The sequence below is a fragment of the Amblyomma mixtum genome, chromosome 2, assembly GCF_055824585.1.
Source record: "Amblyomma mixtum isolate Tamu chromosome 2, ASM5582458v1, whole genome shotgun sequence".
Classification (NCBI taxonomy): Eukaryota; Metazoa; Arthropoda; class Arachnida; order Ixodida; family Ixodidae; genus Amblyomma; species Amblyomma mixtum.
Window position 1 is genome coordinate 243,594,637 of NC_143013.1, and position 22,484 is coordinate 243,617,120.

At 48.7% G+C, this 22,484-nt stretch overlaps 1 protein-coding gene across 1 annotated transcript; it reads left to right on the plus strand.

The window, feature by feature from the left end:
- Positions 1-4,960: 4,960 nt before the first annotated feature.
- On the plus strand, positions 4,961-19,398 carry LOC149363272 (lactosylceramide 4-alpha-galactosyltransferase-like). Its single transcript, XM_089568448.1, has 6 exons — positions 4,961-5,063; positions 6,667-6,929; positions 7,810-7,918; positions 8,356-8,555; positions 12,705-12,922; positions 19,344-19,398. The coding sequence occupies exons 1-6, from the start codon at positions 4,961-4,963 to the stop codon at positions 19,396-19,398; spliced, it is 948 nt and encodes a 315-aa protein (XP_089424574.1).
- Positions 19,399-22,484: the final 3,086 nt, after the last annotated feature.

A 22,484-nucleotide genomic window follows, 5' to 3' on the forward strand; every position in this document is an offset into this window, starting at 1 on the left:
CTAGAACTGTGGTTATACTTAAAAAAAAAAGAATCATACTTGCCTTTTTCGGATATTTTTGCCAGAAAGGACCATTTACTAGAGACGAACCTGGATATAACAAAACGGCATTTAGCGAAATAATAGATATAACGAAGGAATAGCAATTCCCCTCTAAACTCCAGTAGAAGCTCACATGACAGACATCTCTTTTTTAAGAAGTAAGATTTTCCTACAACTGGATATGCCGATATTCCAGTTAAACCTCCTGGCCATATTGCGCCGAGCATGTGATTATATAACGGCATCCAACACTACCCTATCGATTCAAATTTATAAATGGCTGTTCGCCCATTCTCCAACCTGCACACGGCCCAGCGCTGTGCTTCCCATGTGCAGTTCTGTTTCTCTTTCCGCAGCTTGGCCGCACGGTTAAAACCGCTTTCAGTGCGCTTGGTGAGTTTGATGGTATCGAGGTACCACCGGTTTCTCAGATCCAAATAACGGTAAATGAAAGCGTCCAAGAATTTTCGTTCACCAGGTGGCGATCATTATCAAAATTGGTTTTAGAGTACGCGTTCTCCACAAGACACTCCTGTCATGCGAAGAAGTGCTGTGGCATACGCGCTCGTGAGCTGTGCGGCGAAGTCAGCAAAACAGGTCCTCGTGACAAAATCGCCGCTACACACCATACTTAGCGGCTCGTATCGGCTTCACCAACCTAAAAATAGAAGCTAAATATTTTTATGACGAGGTCTTTCCCTGTCCTCTGGGAATATATTCCTCTAGGACCCATTTTCTAGGCTTTGTTACTCGTGCAGGCTGGAGCGAGGGCGTGGGCTAGCGAGGCTCACATATTCGGTTGGTGTACGTATATTCGGCCGCATTAGAGGGCGCTCCGTGCGCTTGCTGGAGGCTCACGCAACGCACATCGACGCCGCACTAAACGCTGGCTTTGTTGTTCCGGTAATAGACGGTGGCAGGTTAGCCCACTGGCACACGGCATTTGCAGCCTGGATCAAGTGTCGCTATAGCGAAGCAATGGCAATAACGAAGAAATGGCGGAGCCCTTTCGGCTTTAATGTTACGAAGAACAACTGTATTAGCACACGTTTTACTTCGAAAGCAGTGCTTATTCGGTACCCCCCCCTTGTCATTTTCCAAAAATCTGCTGTCTGTTGAAGTGACGCCTCCAGCCCAAGCGAGAAGCCATCTCCCACCTCCAGAAACGCCACACAACAGAATGCATTTTTTTTGCGCAAAAAACACAGGACGAAGAAAGGAGATACACGCAGGACGAACGCTGAAAAACAATGCATTCTATGCACCAAGACCAACCAGCCCGTCTTTCCACTTTAAACACACAACAGGCACCTCCCCGTCACCTCAACCAAACCCAGCCTGCCTTTGCTCTCCAGAAGCGCCACCCAATGCCAACTCACCTCCCTCCACTGGCCACCCACGCAGCAGCTGAAGGAAGAAGCGAAGGCGAAATCCAATTCAAAGACGCTGTGGTAAAGCCAGCTGCCCAAAAAAGCACCGCACCTGTGCACCAGCCTCGCCCGGTAAATGTAGCGATTAAATTTATCAATGCTACACCACCCTGGAATTTCGCCGAGCTCCCAGAAAACCCAGGAAATGCTTTATCAAGAAACTCCCTGAAAGTAAAACCCAGCACTCATTAGACAGTGCCAAAAACAAATGTTAAGCACTCTCTAAAGCCTGCTTCGCATGCAAGTCAAAAATGATATAGCTACTTCTGCCGCAGCGGCGCAAGAACCTAGCAAGAACTTCTTTTCTAGCGCTCCCGGCGGCTTGAGCGGCCACAGCGGCGAAGTGCCTACGGATTGGAAATTTGGAAGCCGCGCTGCTCAGTCACTCAGTTCGCTATGTTGCATGCATGTATTTAGTCTTATGTCCCCAAATTTTTTTCATAAAATTTTGTAATTTTTAAAAAGCATAATATTTTCGCGCCCTAACTACAGCATGTAATGGTTCAAAGATTTCAGCATCCTAGGAATATGTTGCCAAAGCTGATGTCAAATATATTTTTTTCTACTGTAACACGTAGCAGAAATCGCTACACATTAGCGCAGAGCTTGCTTTCATGCGTGATTAGCTAGGAAGTACCTTGAGTAGTTCTTGTACGTATAGTTAAGGCATGGTTTCATATGTGGGGCTCAATGTCTCGACGGTGCACACAGGCTATATGAAACCCCGTAATGGAGGTCTCAGAATCGATTTCTACCAGCCAACGTTTTTCATTGCGCACTGACATCACACAAAACATGAGCCTTATGCCTTCATGGAAATGTGGCCACCACGGCCTAGTATTGATCCTGCAACTGCTGCAGGCGCAGTACCTGAACACCAAACCAACTTTGCCACCGCGATGGGCGGACGTTTGGTTGGCTCGCAAAAACAGTAATTATCTTTATGCAAGCACGCACGCACAAAACTTTCGAGGGAGCACTTTGGTGATTTAAAGCGCGATGAGGCGAAATGCTTTCCCGCAACACTCTCCAGCGTCCTTGCGCTAGATAAGAACTGCATATGCGTTGGCAGGAAGTCGGCGTAGCATGTGGATGGGTGGCGCCATCTGTTGTAGACGCCACAAATCAGAAACGTTTTATGTAACTGACGGACGGACGGACGGACGGACGGACAGTTAGAGCCGTCGCCGCGAGTTTGAGCCATTAAAGGCTTTCGCCTTAAAGGTGCACTGAAGAGGAATCTGAACTCGTCTTTTTGCCGCAGGGACTCGATCTACACGTTCCGAGCATTCTTGGAAACTTCGATTTATTGCCCTGTGCTGCCGATTTTGGGACACTGAAAAGAAATTAAAGTTGGCTTGTATCGACAGAATACCAGCTCCTGATTACAAAAACGTCACTCATACTGACAACAAAGCTCTTGTAACGTAGAAAAGGGCAAGAACCAAAATACAGGTATCGCCGCCACAGGCCAAACTCGCAAGTACAAGCGACATGACGTCATAGGACAAGGCAGTGTTGCTAGAACCAGTGGTTGCAGCAACACTGGGACAGGACAGGCACGAATCGCTGAGGCGCAGCCAATCCATGCGGAAATCTTCTTGACGTCGCGAGATGGCGCCACGTACCCGGCAGCTACGCTCGCGCCTCCAGCATCGGGACCAATCAGCGCCTGCTCACCAGTGGTAGGCGGGCTCCCGGTATTCCGCTAACGATAACAAGGTACACGGTATGCTAAAGATGTCTATTTGCGAGAACTTCGTTGACGACTTCGAGAACGGGATCCATCTTAACGCTGGCAAAACGCCGGTCCAAACGCAAACGAAGCGACTGTAGCGACGGCCGCAATAGCAGATAGATGCTTTCAACGTGCGGCCGGCGGTAGCTTTCTTTTCGGCTCGTAGGCCGCACTGCTGGCCGTCAGATATCACGGAGTCTGCGTTACGTCATGTGCACGTCATGTTTGACGTCACTTATGTGTCGTCATAAGAGAGTCCCAAGTTTGAATCAGAGCGGCGGGAAAAACTTTTTCAACATCGAATCCAAATTTCTTAGAAATAAATGCATCTTTCGCTGCCGGCCAAGTGGCAACAAAGCCATGAAATGACGAACTATCGGATTTTGCTATAAAAAAAATATTAATAGTGCTCTCCTCACTGTCCCTTTAACGTCTGGCTCCCGCTTTTTTTTTTTTTTTCAATCCCCGCATACGGTAGGAGGAGTCGACCAACGCAGGGTGTGCCTTTCAGGCGGTCGCGTGGCGACTTTGCTTTCGCTTTTGTTTCTTTTAGGTTTCCGGGAATAAATGGGTCTAGACAGAGACTACACAGCTGCAAATTAGGCCCACGGAAAAAAAAATACGCGTGGACACTTTTATTCGCCAATCACTACGTATCACTCCGCCGATGGCAGAGCGGCAAGCCGCCACGGGACTGGGTGAAAGGTTGGTCGACTCCTCCCACCATTTGCGGGGAATTAAAAAAAAAGAAAGGCGGGAGCCCAACGTTAATCCGATTTAAATCAGGGAAGTCGGCCGCACAGGGCCATAATTCGAAGTTTCCAAGAACGCTCGGAACGTGTAGATCGAGTTCCAGCGGTAAAAACACGAGTTCAGATTCCTCTTCAGTGCACTTTTAACATTTCATTGGCAAAGTGATCGTGTTGGCGACATTGCATGCGCAGCGGCGCATCTGGCAGAACAAGCGGCCACGGAGGGCGTGCATACAACACGTCGCATACCTTGCTGTCCCATGCCGGTAACACCGGAGCAGTGCAACGTTGGGAGGTTCGTCTACGCAAGAGTCCATCTTGAAACCACGGTCGTAGTGCTACGCGCCGCTTCGGCAGATGCGCTGTGCGTAATTCCCCCAAAATAGCGGTTGACTAGTTGTTTCTGAAAATCTTTTTTGTCATTATTGGGTAATTCTATGTTCCTGCGCTTTAACAACTGTTTTTTGTTCTTTTTTGGCCTACAAACTCACGCCATTCGTTTTTTTTTTCGTTTTATGCCTTTTGGATCTTTTGTTTTTTTTTACTGCCTATTATTTGTATATCGTCGTCGTCTTCAGTAGCGCTAGCGTCAAGACGACGACGTGAGGACATTAAGGAAAAAGGACGAAGTTCGCCACCGTCGGACTCGGCCCCGGACGTTCTTGGGAGCCTTCCAAACCGCCTTGAGCGTTAGCGCGTCTTACACCGACGTGACAATATTAGCGTCTCACTCTTGTGTGCTTGTATAGTTAGTCAAAAGACGGGGTAACTTGAATGAATAAGTAAATATATTTCGACTTTCGCGTACGGAGTTATACTCTTGCACGAACGAATGATCACGCCAGCTTAGCGCGGTCACATGAAGACAAGCCATTTTTTTTTATTTGTTTTCGTTGCGGTCAGCGCAGGGGTTTCGGCAGCAATTAATGTCCGCCACGAGCCACATTTTGAGGAGGAGGAGGAAATTGCTTTTGGGAAAGATAAGAAAGAAGAAGATCATGACAGCGGGAGGACGGCTGCCAAGGCGACTTCTGCCAGCGCTCTGTTTGACGTGCACGTGTTTTGGCGTCCTATTATTCAACACGAGCTGGAACGACATGTGTGAGTTCTGCATGTGATATTCTGCATGTGGTATTCTGCATGTGGTATATACAGTAAGGAATTTTTCGCAAAGTATCGATGACAATGTTGAATTGTTTATAAATCATGGTATTCATTAAGTCTAAATTTACGTGGGTGCCCACATTCTTGAATTCTTGCCGCGACAGCTTTATTAGAAACTTGCCCAGGGGGCAAGCGGCGCCGCAGTCATACGGTACAACAAAAAACCACATACGAGACATACAGGCAGGAAGAAAAACCATACAGGATATACGGGGTGTTTCACCTAAGACTTTATATAATTTTTGAAAATGGGCTTTTTTGAGTTAGCAGAGCGCTTTTTTTGGCATTGCATCGTCACCGCTGTAGCACCTCAGAATACGGCTAAGACGTGCTAACTAGGAAGCTGGTTGATTGATATTTAATAGTTAACTTTTAACTATTACTGTTAGGCTCCTTAATTACTGACAGGCGTGCAGCCCGCCGTAAGTAATGTCCATATTAGTTTTTAAAATATCGGAAATGCGGTTACGCTAGCCGCTGTGAAATTTTCAGTATTTCTGAGAGTTGCATCCATTGGAGAGGTTGCTTTGCCTGCAAGCTTCTCGAAAGTGCATGTATTTTGGCGCGACGTAGCGAAAATTTGTTCGGCCGCAGCGTCGAGGGTAACCGCATTTTCGAAATTTTAAAAACTGGTATGGACTTTACTTACGGCGCGCTACACGCCTGTCAGTGATCAATGAGCCTAACGGTAATAGTTCAAAGTTAATTATTGGATATTAGTTAACCAGGCTGCTTGTTGTCACATCTTAGTCGTATTCCGATGTACTACACCGGTGACAATGCTATGCCAAAGGAAGGGCTCTTCCAACTCAAAAAGCCGATTTAGTACGGTCATTGCCGGCAGCGTCCCGTTTTAAGACGTTGTTGGCTAAACGTGAGATGCATTAACTTAGCGGCGCGCACGACAAGGTCTTTAAATGAAACAAGACGCACCATTTACTATCATTTCTGTCATCTGAAGCACGCGAAGATAACCGCGCCCTTTATTTCAGAGCGGCGAATGCCTCTTGCTCATCACCGTGCATCGTCGAAAGGTCTAAAAGATTTCCTTTCATGCTCGATGCCGCCTTCGTGAAAACAGGTCGGGATGTTCTCTGGGGCAGTATTCTAAAAGATATTCACTATCCGTTGCTCATTTTGCGTCCGTTCGGACTCCTGTCTGCGGTCACTCAGATAAGCCCTGGACTTTCAAGCGTCTGTGGTAAGCGACCCGGCCATTGGATAGTTGGCGACCGGACCTTACCATTGGCTGAAATTGGATGCGATATGCGGCCAATGGTGAGGCGCATCGCAGCGCTCTGTCAACAGCAGGAGACCGGACCTGACTACACTGGCTGCCACTGAATGCGATTCACAGGAGACTTTAGGGCAGCGATCCGACCAAATGCACGTACTCGCTTCGCGGAAGTAGTCTAGAAGCAATCTATGTTTGTGGTTGGTTTATGGGGTTTAACGATAAGGCAAGGCTACATTGTCCCCAGTCTTTCCTTCGGAGCAAGAATAGAGGAATAAGATAAAGCTTTCTCATCTTGCGCTGCAGTCTTGGAAGACGCAGCGTTCCTGGGAGGAGAAGACAAGCATGCACGAAGAAGGATATTATTTCTGGAAACGTCGGAGACTCGGACCATCGGGGCAAGAGCGGCGTGTGCCGTGGAGTCAGCGTCTCGGCTCCACCCCCTATGGTCGGTGCACTACCTGCACGCCAGCTCAAAACTACTGTCGCCCTCCTGCCGCTTCTTCAGGCTTCTTCGCACCTTTCCGAACGTGCACATCGCCTACTTGAACTACATGAACCATTTTAAGGTAATGAAGACGTCCGGTATTTTTTTTTTGGCTTGTTTTCACCAGCCTGTCCTTTCTGGGCGCGGCTGAACAAAAGTATGTCTTGATTTCGACGCAATTGTTATAAATGATAAGTTCTCAGAGCAAAATTGCAGAAACGACGTTTCGAGAATGTTGCCGCACACCCACCTAAGTGCGCTAATTTTATTCGCTTAATTATAACCGATCTCTCGACAAGATGGAAGAGTTTTCATACTGACCCCTAAACTCATTAATTCGCTTGCGTCATGTAGGTGTTCAGAAGCAGCGTCCAGGGGCCGTATTCCATAAGCTGTCCATTTAAAAAAAACCATATCACGTCTGTCTGGACCTAGGTCACTGGTCACTGGTCCCTCGAGGTATACCCACGGCTTTCAAGCGCCTGTGGAAAGCAACCCGGCCATTGGATGGTTGGCCGCCGGACCTCACCATTGGCTCCCAGTGACTACAATATGCAGTCACTGCTGAGGTACATCGCAGCTCTCTGTCGACCCCAGCCAAACGGGCCTCCTTACTGGCTGCCATTGGTTGCCTGCTGTTGACAGAGCCATGCGATGCAAATCACCTGTGGTTGCACATCGCAGTCAATGCCAGCCAATGGTGAGGTCCGGCAGCCAACCACCCAATGGCGGGGTTGCTTTCCACAGACGCTTGAAAGCCATGAGTATATCTGAGTGACCAATGAAAGAGGACCAGACAGACGCAAAATGGCGGTTTTATAATGGACAGTTAATGGAATATGGCCCCAGGGTGGCCCAACATTGGCTCTTATTGGTGCTGCCATTCTGTATGCGGGAAGTGGGGTCAGAGATGTGACAATTGGAGGACTATGGGTGCTTCCTCTCCCCCTCTCCTTCCGCAGGACACCGCTCTCGGCCTGTGGCTCCGCGAGGGGGCCTACAAGCGCGGTCCTTACGAGGTCGTGCACCTGGCCGACGGCCTCCGGCTGGCTCTGCTCTTGAAGCACGGCGGCTTATACAGCCGCCCACAGACTTAACACGAATGACGGAAAGCGTGGCCTGGACTGCCGTCAGCGCCACGAAGCGATAGTCATTGGTGCGAGACAATGGTCTCAGTATGTTTGCGATGGCTGACGACAGGTGGTGCGCAGGTCGCTTTTACCGCTTTTCCGCTTGTGCCTGATCGCCGCGTGGACAGCGCGCTTGTCACGGGTGCGTTTCAGAGATTTTTGCTCGCTGATTCGGCCTCCACGACCCCGGCAACGCTCTTTGTAGTTTTCTTATCGTGGCAGCCAGGAACTACCCGCTAAGCTGCCGCGGTTCACACCTTCTATCGTCAGACATTGCAAACATTCCGAGAGCATTATCTCGCACCCGATGACTGTCGCTTCATGGCGCTGACGGCAGTCTAGGCCACGCATTCCGTCATTCGTGTTAAGTCTGTGGGCGGCTGTACGTGGACACCGACGTCGTCTTCTTGCGCGCCCTAGACGGCGTGGGCGACGCCGTGGTGGCCCAGTCGTCCGACGACACGGTCACCAACAACTTTTTCGCCTTCCCCGCCCGCCACCCGTTCATTGAGGAGTGCCTCAGCGACTTCGTCTCGGGCTACTATCCCAAGGAATGGGGATACAATGAACCAAGGCCAGTGAGGTCGGACACTATTTTTTAGCGCAGAAATGCCTTCTAGGGCTTGTATTATACATTTTGAGTACTGCTGCGTCTGCAGCGCAGTTAACTTGAATACCAGTAAAGGCCAATTATGTCTAGGAGAGCACTTACTGTAGCGCGGCTATGTGTAGTTATAGCAGGGTAAATTATCATTTTTATCGAGATGAGATTGGAAGGGGAAGTTCAAGATGAATGATGAAGTGCTAGATGAAGAACCTTCATCTGTCCTTCAGCTTTCGGCTCGTCGTGTGAGGCCTGAAGAACTTCTCCACGCAGACTTAAAGGTACAACAAGGAGGTAGGCTGTCTTTTTCGCTGCAAAGTTCTTCACGAGGACATCGTTCTGTAAACAGAACGAAGACAATCCTCGCTTGAACGAGGCGGGGGTTGAACAAACCTTGCCTTCCAAGTATTCGATGAGGCGTTTTATGTCGGGGTCCGCACTTTGCTGCTGTACAAAACAGCTGGAGCTGATGGGTCCCATGAAGGCGTCCTCTACGTCGTACGGCGGCGGTGCATCTACAGGGGCTCGTGACAGGCAGTCGGCGTCAGAGTGCTTGCGTCCGGACTTGTAAACGACGGTTACATCAAACTCCTGGAGTCGCAGGTTCCATTGTGCGAGGCGGCCGGAGGGATCCTTCAAACTGGCGAGCCAGCACAGTGCGTGGTGATCGCTGACCACCTTGAACGGTCGTCCGTACAGGTAGGGGCCGAATTTTGACGTAGCCCAGATGATGGCAAGACACTCCTTCTCAGTTGTCGAATAATTAGCTTCGGCTTTGGACAGGGAACGGCTAGCGTACGCGATGACCTTCTCCCCTCCGTCAATTTTCTGAACGAGGACAGCGCCTAGGCCCACACTACTTGCGTCTGTGTGAATTTCAGTCTCGGCGTTTTCATCGAAGCGCGCGAGGATAGGTGGGGACTGTAAACGACGCTGAAGTTCCTTGAAGGCTTCTACTTGCGGCGCTTCCCATTTAAATGGCATGTCTGCCTTTGTCAAGTGGGTCAGTGGCTTGGCGATGCGCGAAAAGTTCTTCACGAATCGTCGGTAGTACGCGCACAGTCCGAGGAATCTGCGCACAGCTTTCTTATCGGCTGGTCGTGGAAACATTGCTATAGCAGCGGTTTTCTGCGGGTCTGGCCGTACTCCCTCCTTGCTAACGATGTGGCCTAGAAACAGCAGGTCTTCATAGGCAAAGTGGCACTTCTCTGCTTTCAAAGTTAGGCCGGACGATTTGATTGCGTCTAGTACTGTTCGAAGCCTTTTTAGGTGTTCCTCAAAGTTCGAGGCGAAGACAACGACGCCATCTAAATATACCAGAGAAATCTGCCACTTCAGGCCTGCCAGCACTGTATCCATTACTCGCTGAAATGTGGCTGGTGCGGAACAGAGACCAAATGGCATCACCTTGAACTCGAAGAGGCCATCTGGAGTGATGAATAGGGTCTTCTCGCGATCTCTTTCATCGACCTCAATTTTCCAGTAGCCGCTCTTCAGGTCCATCGATGAGGAATATCTGGCGTTGCAGAGTCGGTCCAGTGTGTCGTCGATGCGAGGGAGGGGGTAGACGTCCTTCTTTGTGATGTTGTTCAAGCGCCGATAATCAACGCACAATCGAAGTGCACCGTATTTCTTTCTCACTAGAACAACAGGTGGCGCCCAGGGGCGCTTTGAAGGCTGAATAACGTCGTCGCGCAGCATTTCTTCCACTTGGTCCCGGATGGCTTGTCGTTCTCGCGGCGACATTCGGTAGGAGCTTTGGCTCAGAGGTCGGGCTGCTGGTCGGTTATAATGCGATGCTTGGCAATCGGCGTTTGTCGAACCTTCGGCGATGACGCGAAGCACTCGCTGTAGCTTCGAAGGAGATTGCAGATCTGGTCTTGTCTGTTCCGGGGCAGGGCTGGGTTTATGTCGAAAGAGGGCGAGTTCTTTTGGTCAGGCAAATCTTCTACGGATGGGTCGGAGAGCGCGAAGAAATCTCGTACGTCGGATATTTCGTGCAGGAATGCAATCGTCGTTCCTCTGTTAACGTGCCGGTATTCTTCGCTGAAGTTAGTCAGCAGTACTTCGGCTTGTCCTTTGCGGAAATGTGCGATGCCTCTCTTGCGATGCCGATTCCTCGGTCGAGAAGCAACTGCATTTTCCCCTCGATAATGGCTTCAGTTATTCGCTTCCGTGGCGCCTACGGTGATGATGACGCTTGAGCGAGGTGAGACACTCACTTGATCCTCCAGGACACTAAGCTCAACGTGATGTTCCGGAGTTCTCATCGATGGGATGGTCTCGCCCGTGGCAAGTGTGATCATCTTGGATCGCAGGTCGATGATCGCCTGATGCTCATTGAGGAAATCCGTGCCCAAGATCACTTCGCAGGAACATTGCCGTAGCACTACGAAGGTCGCGGGGTAGGTATGTGCCTTGAGAGTCACTCGCACTGTGCATCGTCCTCATGGCGTAATGAGGTGGCCCCCTGCGGTGCGAATTTGAGGGCCGTCCCAAGCGATCGTTACTTTCCTAAGCTGCACAGCGAATGGCCCATTCATCACCGAATAATCGGCTCCTGTGTCGACTAGAGCGGTAACTTTTCGGCCGTCGATAACGATTTCTAAGTCGGATGACCTGGCTCTGGCGTTGCATTTCGTCTTCGGCGTCGGGTCACGGCTTCGTCGGATATGTGAATTGTTGGTGGGGCTGTGGTCGAAGCTCTTCCTGATGACGGAGTCGTTTTGAAGGCGGTTGGCGTCGTGGTCGAGGCTGTTGTTGCATGCGTCGTCGGCGTATTAGGTGCGGCGTCTACATACGGCGTGGTCGCTGGAGGATCTTCGTCGTTTCCTCGGCAAGCAACCTGTCCTCCACAGTTTGCTTTGTTTAGTTTCCCCCACGTTGGCTAGGGGACCTTCCTCGGACAGCCGCGGCGTAGCTGCGGCCCGGTGATGCAAAACGTGTGGTGGACGGCGATGGCGAGCGGGAAAGACGGCTTGACGACACGTACTCCCCTCTGTGCAGGTAGTCGTCGATTTCCCGTGGTCGCTGGCCAGGGAATGGTCGTGGGGCGTCGATGGCTCAACCACGCAGGCCGATGCGTCTGTACGGGCAGTGGCGAAGTACATGACCGGCTTCGCCGCAATGGAAGCACAGCGGGCGGTTGTTGGAAGTCCTCCAGGCGTCGCATTTCCTGGGGCTTGGGCGTCGGTCGTAGCCTAGGCGGGCGGGGGCAGGGGGACGGCGTTCGGGAACAGCTGGTTCACGTTGAAGAGGCGGAATGCGGCTTTCGCGTTGGGGCTGAAGACTGCGTAATGCAGCAGCGTAGGTTTAGGCTGTAGCTTCAGCTTGAGGTGAAGATGACGGAGTGCCAAGGGCATGCTGCACTTCTTCGTGTACAATTTCCTCAAGGGTCGCTACTTGAGGCTGGTTGGAAGATGGTAGCAGGTGACGCAGCTCTTCCCGTACAATTTCGCGGATAACATCCCGCAGGTTGCCTCCGAATGCTGTGCCATCCGAGAGGGCAGTCGAGATCATTTGGGACAGTCGAGGAAAATGACGGGCTCGTGCTTCCAAGGTTCTCTCAATCGCGGCTGCTTCACTGATGAATTCCGCGACCGTCTTTGGTGGGTTGCGGGTGAGACCGCCGAAAAGTGCCTCTTTAGCACCACGCATCAAAAGCTCCACCTTCTTCTCCTCCGCCATGTCAGGATCGACTTGTCGAAAAAGGCGCTTCATATCTTCTACATATGCGGTCACTGAGTCGTTCGGGTGTTGGATGCGTGACTGTAGGAGCAGCTGAGCTCTTTCTTTCCTGATACCCTGTCCCGCTTCTCATGCGTTTGCAGCGGTATTACTGAGTAACATCTTTCTTGATCCCGGCTGTCTCAAAAGTAACTTCCAGGTTCTTATCGCAGAACTATTTCGCACGATTGTCATTAATTCGCTCCCAACTGCATACTTTCTACTCCGCTATCGCATTTTTTGCAAATATTCGTTTTATATTTTTTTTGTCTTAATACCGACGTCGAGATTCAAGCGACTCAATTCACATGCACTACTGGGCTTAGTCGCTGATGTTAGGCGGCATATAGCCTGACTGGTCTGCTGCTACCACGTGAAATGTATACCTTCTTGTTAGGTCGAAGACCCGGACAGCAGCCCAGCCCCGCTGACAGGTGAGTACCTGACCTACGACCGGCTTGTTTTTCAACCCAAGTACTTCGAGTCACGGAAGGAGGTGAGCCAGCGCCTGAAGCTCTCGCCGGGCACTTTCTGCATCATACCGTACACCAATGAGGAGCACGCGGCGGGAGACTTCCTCTTCAGAATCTACGCAGAGAAAGAGAACTGCTGCAGGTACGTACACGCCTGCTGCGAAGAATTATGACAAACTCAATAAAGGCGACTGGTGATTCGTCTCGTCTGCTTCATTAAAGATTCGTCGACGTGATGAAATGCTGGCGATAACAAATGACGGCTCATATCAGGCGAGATGAAAATGAAAATGCTACAATGTAGATTACCAAAAGCGTGCCGGATTCGTGGTCTATAAATGCGGAAATCATTTTTTTTTTGGTGGTACAAAGGGTGCTGCGTTGCTCGAGTGTGACATGCTTGCAGAATCGCATCGTAGCATACGATGCAAACTATATAGTCTTTAATGAGGCCACTTTGTGTTAATAAGCCAACTAAAATCTGGTTTGGGCTAGTCGGTTACATGTCTTGAAAAGTCAGGGCAGCGCAAAATAGAAAAAAAAATGTCAAGAGAACGAAATATAAACGCAGAAACGCGGGCAACGCTTGGCCTTTCGTTTCTGTGGTTCTATATTTGATCCGGATTGTTTTTTTCCCCTTTTTTTTGTGCTGTCTTAAATTTCTGTGACTTTTAGAAAGCATATGAATACAAAATACAATAAAAACACTAATTACCAGCCTTAGACGACATGACGTAAGGATGTGTACCCACGGAGGGAGCAGTATGCCTAATCGCACGGCGACTTCACTCTTCAAATATTTGCCACGGTAAAGAGTGACTATTCTTGGACGCCATATTAGGAGACGTACAGTTTTTGTCAAAAGTAACCAGGCTGCATGGTTTGCTTCCAGCTTGTACAGTGCAGCGCTTGTGGCTTTCCTAAACATCAAAAGTTGTTGGAAGGTAGGAAGACCCCCAGTCCTTACCTTTAGCAACCATTTCAGCTTTAGAGAAGCTCTAAAGGCTCCACTTTACGAGCTAGAAGCAAACCATGCAGCCTGGTTACTTCTGACAAAGACTGTACATCGTCCCTTCCATTATACCATATCAAATGTTATTTCGCATGCGTTAAAAGATTTAAGCGTTTATCTTAACACGCCTAACCGATTCGGACCGGATCTAACCGATTCCGACGAGTACAAATAGTTTCAACCCCCCCCCCCCCCTCCCTTGGAAAAAAATACCTGAACGTAGATGGGTTTTAGTCAACCTTGTTATGCTCTTACTTCTCTGTGTGACATTGGTATGTAAAAAAAAAATCCAAAATCTGGTTTAATGCGAGACGCTTTCACTTTACCCACTTTAATGAACTGTCCGCGGCAAAAAGATAAGAATAACGGCACGAGCCGTGAAACCAAATGAACTAAAAATTAATATAAATTGGCTATGTATACGCTTGAATATTTCTGATGGAGTACATCAGGCGAAGAGCAGGATGATTTTGCTTCAACAGTTTCAGAGATCCCCTCATAGCCTTACCTAGTGTATTAAAGAGACTTGCCTGCAACTACTACACAGCAAATTTATGATATCAGTAAGTCTGGCTATACTCTTGCAAGTAACGAAAAAAGGCTTGTCGAACGCAAAGGAGACCATCGATAGGATTGAAAAGTTTTTTAGGTATATGTCAGATAAATATGATGATGTGATACAAACTTGAAACAGACACAAAAGCCATGGCGAGACACCCACCTTTGTTTGCTCATTATCATCGCGTGCAACACAGAATGTTCGGATTCTGAAAAAAAAACACACCAATTTATTCATCCGTTATTTTGAATACTAGTAGTAACATCTAGGGTTTAACGTGTCGAGGCGATATGGGTGCTATCAGGGACGCTTTAGTGGAGGACTCCAGATTAACTTGAACCAGCTATCAGGGACGCTGTAGTGGAGGACTCCAGATTAACTTGGACCAGCTATCAGGGACGCTGTAGTGGAGGACTCCAGATTAGCTAAGACCAGCTATCACGGACGCTGTAGTGGAGGACTCCAGATTAACTTAAACCAGCTGTGGCTCTCAACGTGCGCTCACACCGCACAGCCCACGCATGCTTTTGCTCTTCGCCACCACCGAAATGCGGCCGCCGCGGCCGGGATCCAACCTGAGATCTTGGGATCAACAGCCGAGCGCCACAGCCGTTGAACCATCGTGAGGCAACTTATTTGATATCTGCTGTCTGAGAATTTCTCCTAAAGTAAATGACGCACAACGTGGGTGGGTCGTCGGGCCTATGTTTCACATAGCAGGTGTTCCAGGGAAGACTTTCAAAAAATTTCAGAAATAGGTTTTTTGGGATAAAAATATGGCTCTTGTGGCGTAATAATGTGTTGGCTGACACCAGAAAGCCGGTGAATTGTCTCAAGTAGTATGAGCGTTAACTAATTTCTAATAACTAACTATTTAACCCCTCACAGATAGGCAACTGGATGCAGCGAGAGATTTGTAGCCAGTCGTTAATATTAGCCATATAACGTTTTAAAATTCCGAAAACGCGCTTACTCTCACCGCTATGGCTCGACAAAATTCGGCCGCATGATGCGAAAATACACGCGCTTTCGAAAGCATGTAGGCAAAGCAAAGCAAACCCTCCAGTGCGCGTAACTAGTCGAAAAACAATTTTGTCGACCCACAGCGCCAAGGGTTATCGCGTTTTCAAAGTTCTAAAACTTGATATGGCTATTACTAACGACCGTCTACAAGTTTGTAATTGCAACTAGAAGCCTAATTCTGCTATTTAAAAAGTTAATTACTAAAAATTAGTTAACTGGTTTCTACTGCGGGGAAGTAAGACTGCAGGTGGAATTTACGCATTAAAATTCATGAGTTAAAGGAAAGAAATAAACGAGGCGGCATTTGCAGGAAAGGAAACTCTAATTTTATTATTGAAACGAAACGGGAAAAAGAAAACAAGAGACAAGAGAACAAGGGGGAAAAAGAAAAGAAAAACAAAACACTGGCGAGAAGAGAGTCAAAAAAGAGTCACACCTAAATTTCTTTGTGTCCCAGTGATGAGCCTGGTGCGTCGATAGCATTTGGGACGGAGAGACTCCTCTTCCTCTCGATTGGAAATCGGCTCTCGTGACCTTCATCCCGAAGGCCGGCAAACCTATCGATGTGGAGAACCTTCGCACCATCTCCCTCACGTCTTGTGTCAGCAAGCTGACGGAGACGATGGTGCGCGACAGACTCTCCGATTATCTCGAAACACAGCGCATTTTCGCGGACACCATGTTCGGTTTTCGTCCTCACAAATCAACACAGGATATACTTCTGCAGCTCCACCACGACATTTTAGATCCTGTCGAATGTCCCCACAACGACAAGGTGGTCCTGGCCTTGGATCTTAAAGGCGCATTCGACAACGTCAAACATGAAGTAATCCTGGACCACCTCAGTAACACCAACTGCGGCCACAAAACATTCCATTACATAAGTCAATTTCTTACACACCGTCATGCCTATATACGCATACAAGATGCGGAACACGGGCCATACACCATCGGCTCGAGGGGAACACCTCAAGGCGCGGTCCTGTCTCCCCTGCTCTTCAATTTGGCAATGCTTCGTCTTCCCTCCAAATTGTCTTCTCTGCCCAGGATACATCACGCTCTTTATGCGGATGACATTACAATCTGGGCCACGCAAGTTAACCTGGGCCACATGGAGTCCTGCCTGCAAGCAGCGGCGACCCTAGTCGACGACTACGCGGCCTACTGCGGACTCCAGTGCGCCCCAGCTAAATCAGAATTTGTGCACTTACGCCCCTCCTCTCGGGACACAACTCCGCTTCGCATCAGTCTCCCCTCGGGACCGATCCGGGAGGCCAAGGAGATCCGCGTCCTTGGCCTCTTCATACACCACCAACGCAGAGTCGACACCACCCTAGCCAAACTTCGCACGGTGGGAGACCAGGTGGGCCGCATGGCCCGCCGGGTCTCCAACAAGCGGGGAGGATTACAAAGCAAGGATGTACTGCGGCTTGCCCACGCTTTCGTAACGAGTAGAATCCTCTACTCAACTCCCTAGTTGCACCTGCGCAAACACGATGATGACCAATTAAAGGTCATCCTGCGGAAATTCATCAAGCGGGCTCTCGATCTCCCGGTCGCCACGTCCAACCAGAGGCTTCTGGCATTGGCCGTATTGAACACATTCCGGGAGTTTCGGGAAGCCCACTTAGTCAACCAATACACGCGTCTTGCACAGACCACGTCCGGTCGCCGCCTCTTGGACCGGCTACACATCAAACACGACTGCCACATTGAGGAAAGGGAAAGAGTGCCAGAACCCTGGAGACGCGCCCTCCGGGTCCAACCCCTTCCCCGCAACATGTCCAGAGAAGACCATAGCGGTCGACGCCAGGCGCGCGCGCAAGCGTTGGCGCGATACTATGGTAACCAAGAACATGTATATTACGTGGACGTTGCCGGCCCACACCACGGGGGGTGGTACAAGGCCGCAGTCGTACACAACACAAACACAGTTAACGGGATCACTTTCAAAGCCTACAGCGCAACACACGCGGAGGAGATTGCCATTGCTCTGGCTCTCACGAATCTCAAGTCAAAACACATCATCACCGACTCGCGAGGGGCCTGTCGGAACTACGAGTGGGGCTGGGCTCCCCCGCTTGCCTGGCGCATACTGGAATATAGCTGCCGATGCGAAGATCCAACTCCACGCAACCTGATTTGGGCCCCCGGTCACCAGGGATTCCAGGGAAACGAACAGGCCGATCAGGCCGCCCGCGCACTCTCTCCCCGCTTACTCCTTTAAAGACATTGTTTTACTATATCAATCTGGCCACGGTCTTTATCCCCGCCCGTGTAAAGGTCTCTCAAAGGCGGAGGAGCGGCTTCTGCTTCGCCTGTATACCAATACTTTTCTGTGCCCGGCAGCTCTCAAACACTTCGACCCTTCTTTCCCGGGCAGCTGTCCGCACTGTCCGGAGAAGTCTTCGGACATTTACCACATGGTGTGGGCCTGCCCCTCCAACCCTGCTATCCCCCCTCACCCCAACCCAACCCGGGAGGACTGGGAGGCGACCCTGCTCGGCTGCTCTGACCTGCAGGCCCAACGGGCCTTGGTCGCGCGAGCCCGGGCGGCGGCCGACGCCACTGGGGTCCCGAACTAGGGACCTCCACCTAGTACTTGTAAGGGCTGGCCCCCTCTGGGTCAGCTCATGCAATACCTCCAGTAGTGCATGTGTAAATAAATGTTTTCCACCACCACTCTCTCCCCGGGCTATCTCCCTGTCCTTGGAAGGGTACTCCCAATCAGACAATCTGGCCATTACATTGAAACAAATCACCGAGTACTACAAGGAGGAGCACCGGCGCTACCCGGCCCCTTGTAAGGGTCTGGATCGCGCTGACGAGCGCCTCCTCATCAAAATTCTCACTAACACTGTACTGTACCCGGCGGTGCTTAAACATTTCAATACATCCTTTGATGGCGCTTGCCAGTTCTGTGAGGAGGTAGCTGACATCTTCCACACGGTTTGGGCGTGTCAATCTAACCCATCTATCCCCCCCAACCCCAACCCCACCAGAGAGGACTGGGAGGCGGCCCTGCTCGGCTGTCAAGACCTAAAGAGCCAAAAGGCCTTGGTTCAACGGACGCGGGCGGCGTTGCTTGCCAATGGGGCCCCGGAATAGGGGCTCCACCTAGTACTGTGAGGGGAAAGGGCAAATAGGGTCCTACCCCAATCACCCTTCTGTAAAAAATTTAATTGCCCATAAATGTTTTTCACCACCACCACCGAGCGAGGAGGCGTGGCTGGGCGTCGGAGCAGTCTTTAGGCACGTGTCGGGTTCCCTTCGTTGACACCCGGTTGGCGGAGTTCTCCATGGCGGCCTCAACGCTGCCATAGAAAATAGTCAGCATCTGTGTGCTCCGGCACGGCCCCCAGGTCAGGTAGCCCGGGTATGCAGCGGAGATATCAGAGGCGGCACGTGTCGAGAAGCTGTGGGCTGGGCGGGGAAAGAGGCGCCTGGATCTGATGGCTGAGGCTCCTGACGACGGCTATCCGGGTCTGGTCACCCGGACGTCTGCGGCTGAGGCCCAAGCCTCGGAACTCGGGGAGCCAGCAGAACACGCCCACCTCCGTCGCCGACCGCCGTCTTCCTCTCCTCCCCCGCACATTCTCTCTGCCACGTATTACTTTCCTTTTTTTCTTCTTCGTCCCCTACCCCGTGCTTCTTTTCTAGCCGCAGTGTAGCGCTGGCTCCTTACAACTACTTAAGATGATTCAGCGGTCTTCTGGTGTGTGCCAATACTGGTATACACTCTTAACAAAGAAAAAAACAACACCCAAATTGGAGTAAACAGCTTGTCCTCTAGCACACACCCGAAATGAGATGTTATTTACTCCATATAAATGAAGCACGTTATTTACTCCCTTATACAAGGGAGGTACTTAGGAGTACAAGGGAGAAAATTTCTTACTACATACAGAAATAAAATCTCAAAATGGCGTCATGTTTATTCATCCTCAGTCAAGCTCATTCCTACCGCAGTGCCAGCGGCGGAAACGGACAGGCAGCTGAGGGGGCCACCAAGCAACCCTGCTAGGTGGCGGGACGGATGGCTCAAAACTGTTTTTTTTTTTACTTCATTGGGGACTTGAGGTGCATTTAGACCTAGAAACTCCATTAAAAAATTAGAGTTGTAAGGAGGAAAATCTCCCTTTATGCGCGATGATTGGATGCAGGGAGTAAAGTAGGTAATTTAACACATTTTCACTCTATATTGATGGAGTAAATATTTACAATATGGAGTTTAAAACGCGACGCCCACCATTTCAACTCACGATTGGGTTTATTCTTGTTTATCAATCAATCAATCAATCAATCAATCAATCAATCAATCAATCAATCAATCAATCAATCAATCAATCAATCATTCTTATTCAAGACAATAATACAAAACTATTGTCTTGGGGGACGTGACAAAAGGCGGAAAAGTGCCTGACGAGGACACGCCACCCTGTGGCAAGCAGCGGTTTGACACTCATGCAGAGTTTCAACAGAGTTTACATGCAGAGAAATGTCTTAGATGAAACTGTATCCCCCAACCCCTTTATTATATTTTTTTTACAGTGCAATAATATGTACAGGAACGGAGTACAAGAATAAGTGCAGCAACTTCTACTAGCAATGAATGTTAACAAAACACTTCCAAACATAAAATACATGTAAACTATCGAACTTGAAGCACATGAAACATAAAATTGAAAACAACAAGAAAAACATGAAAACGTAACACACTAGTCTTCCTTTAAGAATAATCCCTTCAGTGTTTTCTTAAACCTGCTTAATGAAAGATTTTTGGTTAATAGGTCATGAATGACGGGATAGTTGTTTAATAAATCTGCTATCTGACAGCTTAATCTTTGATGTCCATAGTTTGTTCAAGCTCGGGGCTTGACTATGATGCTCTTTCTTAAATCGTACACACTTCTTTTTTCCTGGTATTTTGTTTCAAAGGTAGGTTTATCCAACCGGTATTGGCGGTAAACTTCCAGGCTTAGTCTGTATTTGTAGAACTGAGGCATTTGGAGTATTCCATGCGATCTATAGTAGGGCGCACAACTAGAGGACAGCTCTAAGTTACTGATAGCGCGTATTGCTCTTTTTTGTATTGATAGTAGGGAATCTAAATTTGTTTTCGTCGTGGTTTGCCACACAAGAGAGCAATAGCAAAAACGTGAATGTATAAGGGAGTAGTACACCAGTCGTTTGATAGAAGCTGGTAGGTAGCACCTAAGTCTGTTTAAGATGCCTAAGGCACGAGAGAGATCAGTTCTAAGGGTGTGGATGTGAGCATTCCATAGGAGATTTTCGTGGAATGTCACACCTAGAAATCTGGTAGTAGAAGACTGCTGTATGTCCAGGCCATTAAATTTTAAACATGGAATTGTATACATTTCAGTACCTTTGGAGCGAAAAGTACATACTTTGTTTTGTTTATGTTTAATGCGAGCCGGTTACTTCCCAGCCATGAGGTTAAGCCCAACATCCAATTGTTTGCCTCCCTGAACAGCGCATCTAAATCCCTACCCGAAAAGAACACATTGGTGTCGTCCGCATATAAAACCAAATTCGAGGCACCCGGTATATTTACAATATCATTAATATAGATGAGAAATAAGACTGGCCCTAGGATGGACCCTTGTGGTACACCATACAACAGAGTGTTTGTCTCTGAACATACACCATTGATGACAGTATACTGCTCACGTGAAGTTAAATAACTCATGAGGAGAGTACCAGCTATACCCCTGACACCGTAATGCTGAAGCTTTTTTATTAGTATATCATGTTGTACACTGTCGAACGCTTTTCTAAAATCGAGGAATATGCCCAGAGTTAGTGCCTTGTTTTCGATATTGTGCAGAATTTCATCTTTTATTCCAAGTAGTGCTGTTTCTGGCGATTTGTTTTTCTGGAAGCCGAACTGTTGCCTTACGATAATATTTTGCGAGGTTAGAAATGCAACAAGCCTTTTGTTTATAATATGCTCAGCTATTTTGGAAAACACAGAAAGCACAGAGATCGGCCTGTAATTGTTCACGTCATCGAAAGAGCCTCCCTTATGTATAGCCGTCACACGAGCAAGTTTAATTTTGGCTGGGAAAACTCCCCTTTCCATTATAAGATTGCAGATGTGTGCAATAGGAGTACTAACTATTTGACTCACAGCCTTCAGTGGTTTTGGTCTGATCTCATCAGTGCCAGATGCACAACCGTCTTTTAGAGACATTATTATATCTTGCACCTCGCTAAAATCAGTGGGAGACAAAAATATTGTATTCGGATTGCTTGCAGTGACATACTTTTGCCAAGGTGTAGAAGAAGGTGCATTTGTTGCGTCGGCTAAAGGAGCACCAGCAGCAAGAAAATGCTCATTAAACAGGTTTGCAACCTCTGCTTCAGACAGATCGGCATTCCGAAAGTTCACTTTTTTTGTTTCTGCATTCTTATAGATTAACTCTCTCATGGTTTGCCATACCAGTCGTGTATTATCGTTCACCTGTGTAAATTTATGTGTGTAGTATTCGAGCTTTGCTTTTTTTAAGTGTGAATTTAGCAGATTTCGTACTTTCTTGAATGCGTGAAAGTCACTTTCATCTTTTGTTTGCAAGAATGTTTGGAAAAGTCTGTTTTTCTGTTTGATTCTTTGAAACAGTTCACGAGAAATCCAGGGCTTTCGTACTTTTTTGTTCTTTTTTCGGGGCTTGAGGGGAAAACATGTGTTATAAGCAGATACAAAGCATGAAAGGAAAGCGTCGTAAGCGGCATCGGGGTTCGAGAGCTCCAAAATTATGTTCCAATCAACATTTGTCAGCATGTCCCTAAACATTTGTCAGCATGTCCCTAAGTCTACTATGCCGAAAAATACATTTTATTCCAAAAAGCCTATTCTTGAATGTGTTCGCTGAAACACTCGGTGTTTATGGTACATAACACAAAGAAAGAAAAGCTATTTTAAACATACCCGGTGCTTAGCAGTTAGAGGAGTGCTAACAATTCGATTAAAACCACAAGGCAAACATATGCGAAAGGGGGTGCTAACAAATTCGAGATTCCACATCAGTCTGGAGTACAATGCTTTAGAATTGCGGAAAGCACATTGCAGAAGCGCAAATTAGGTGTTTT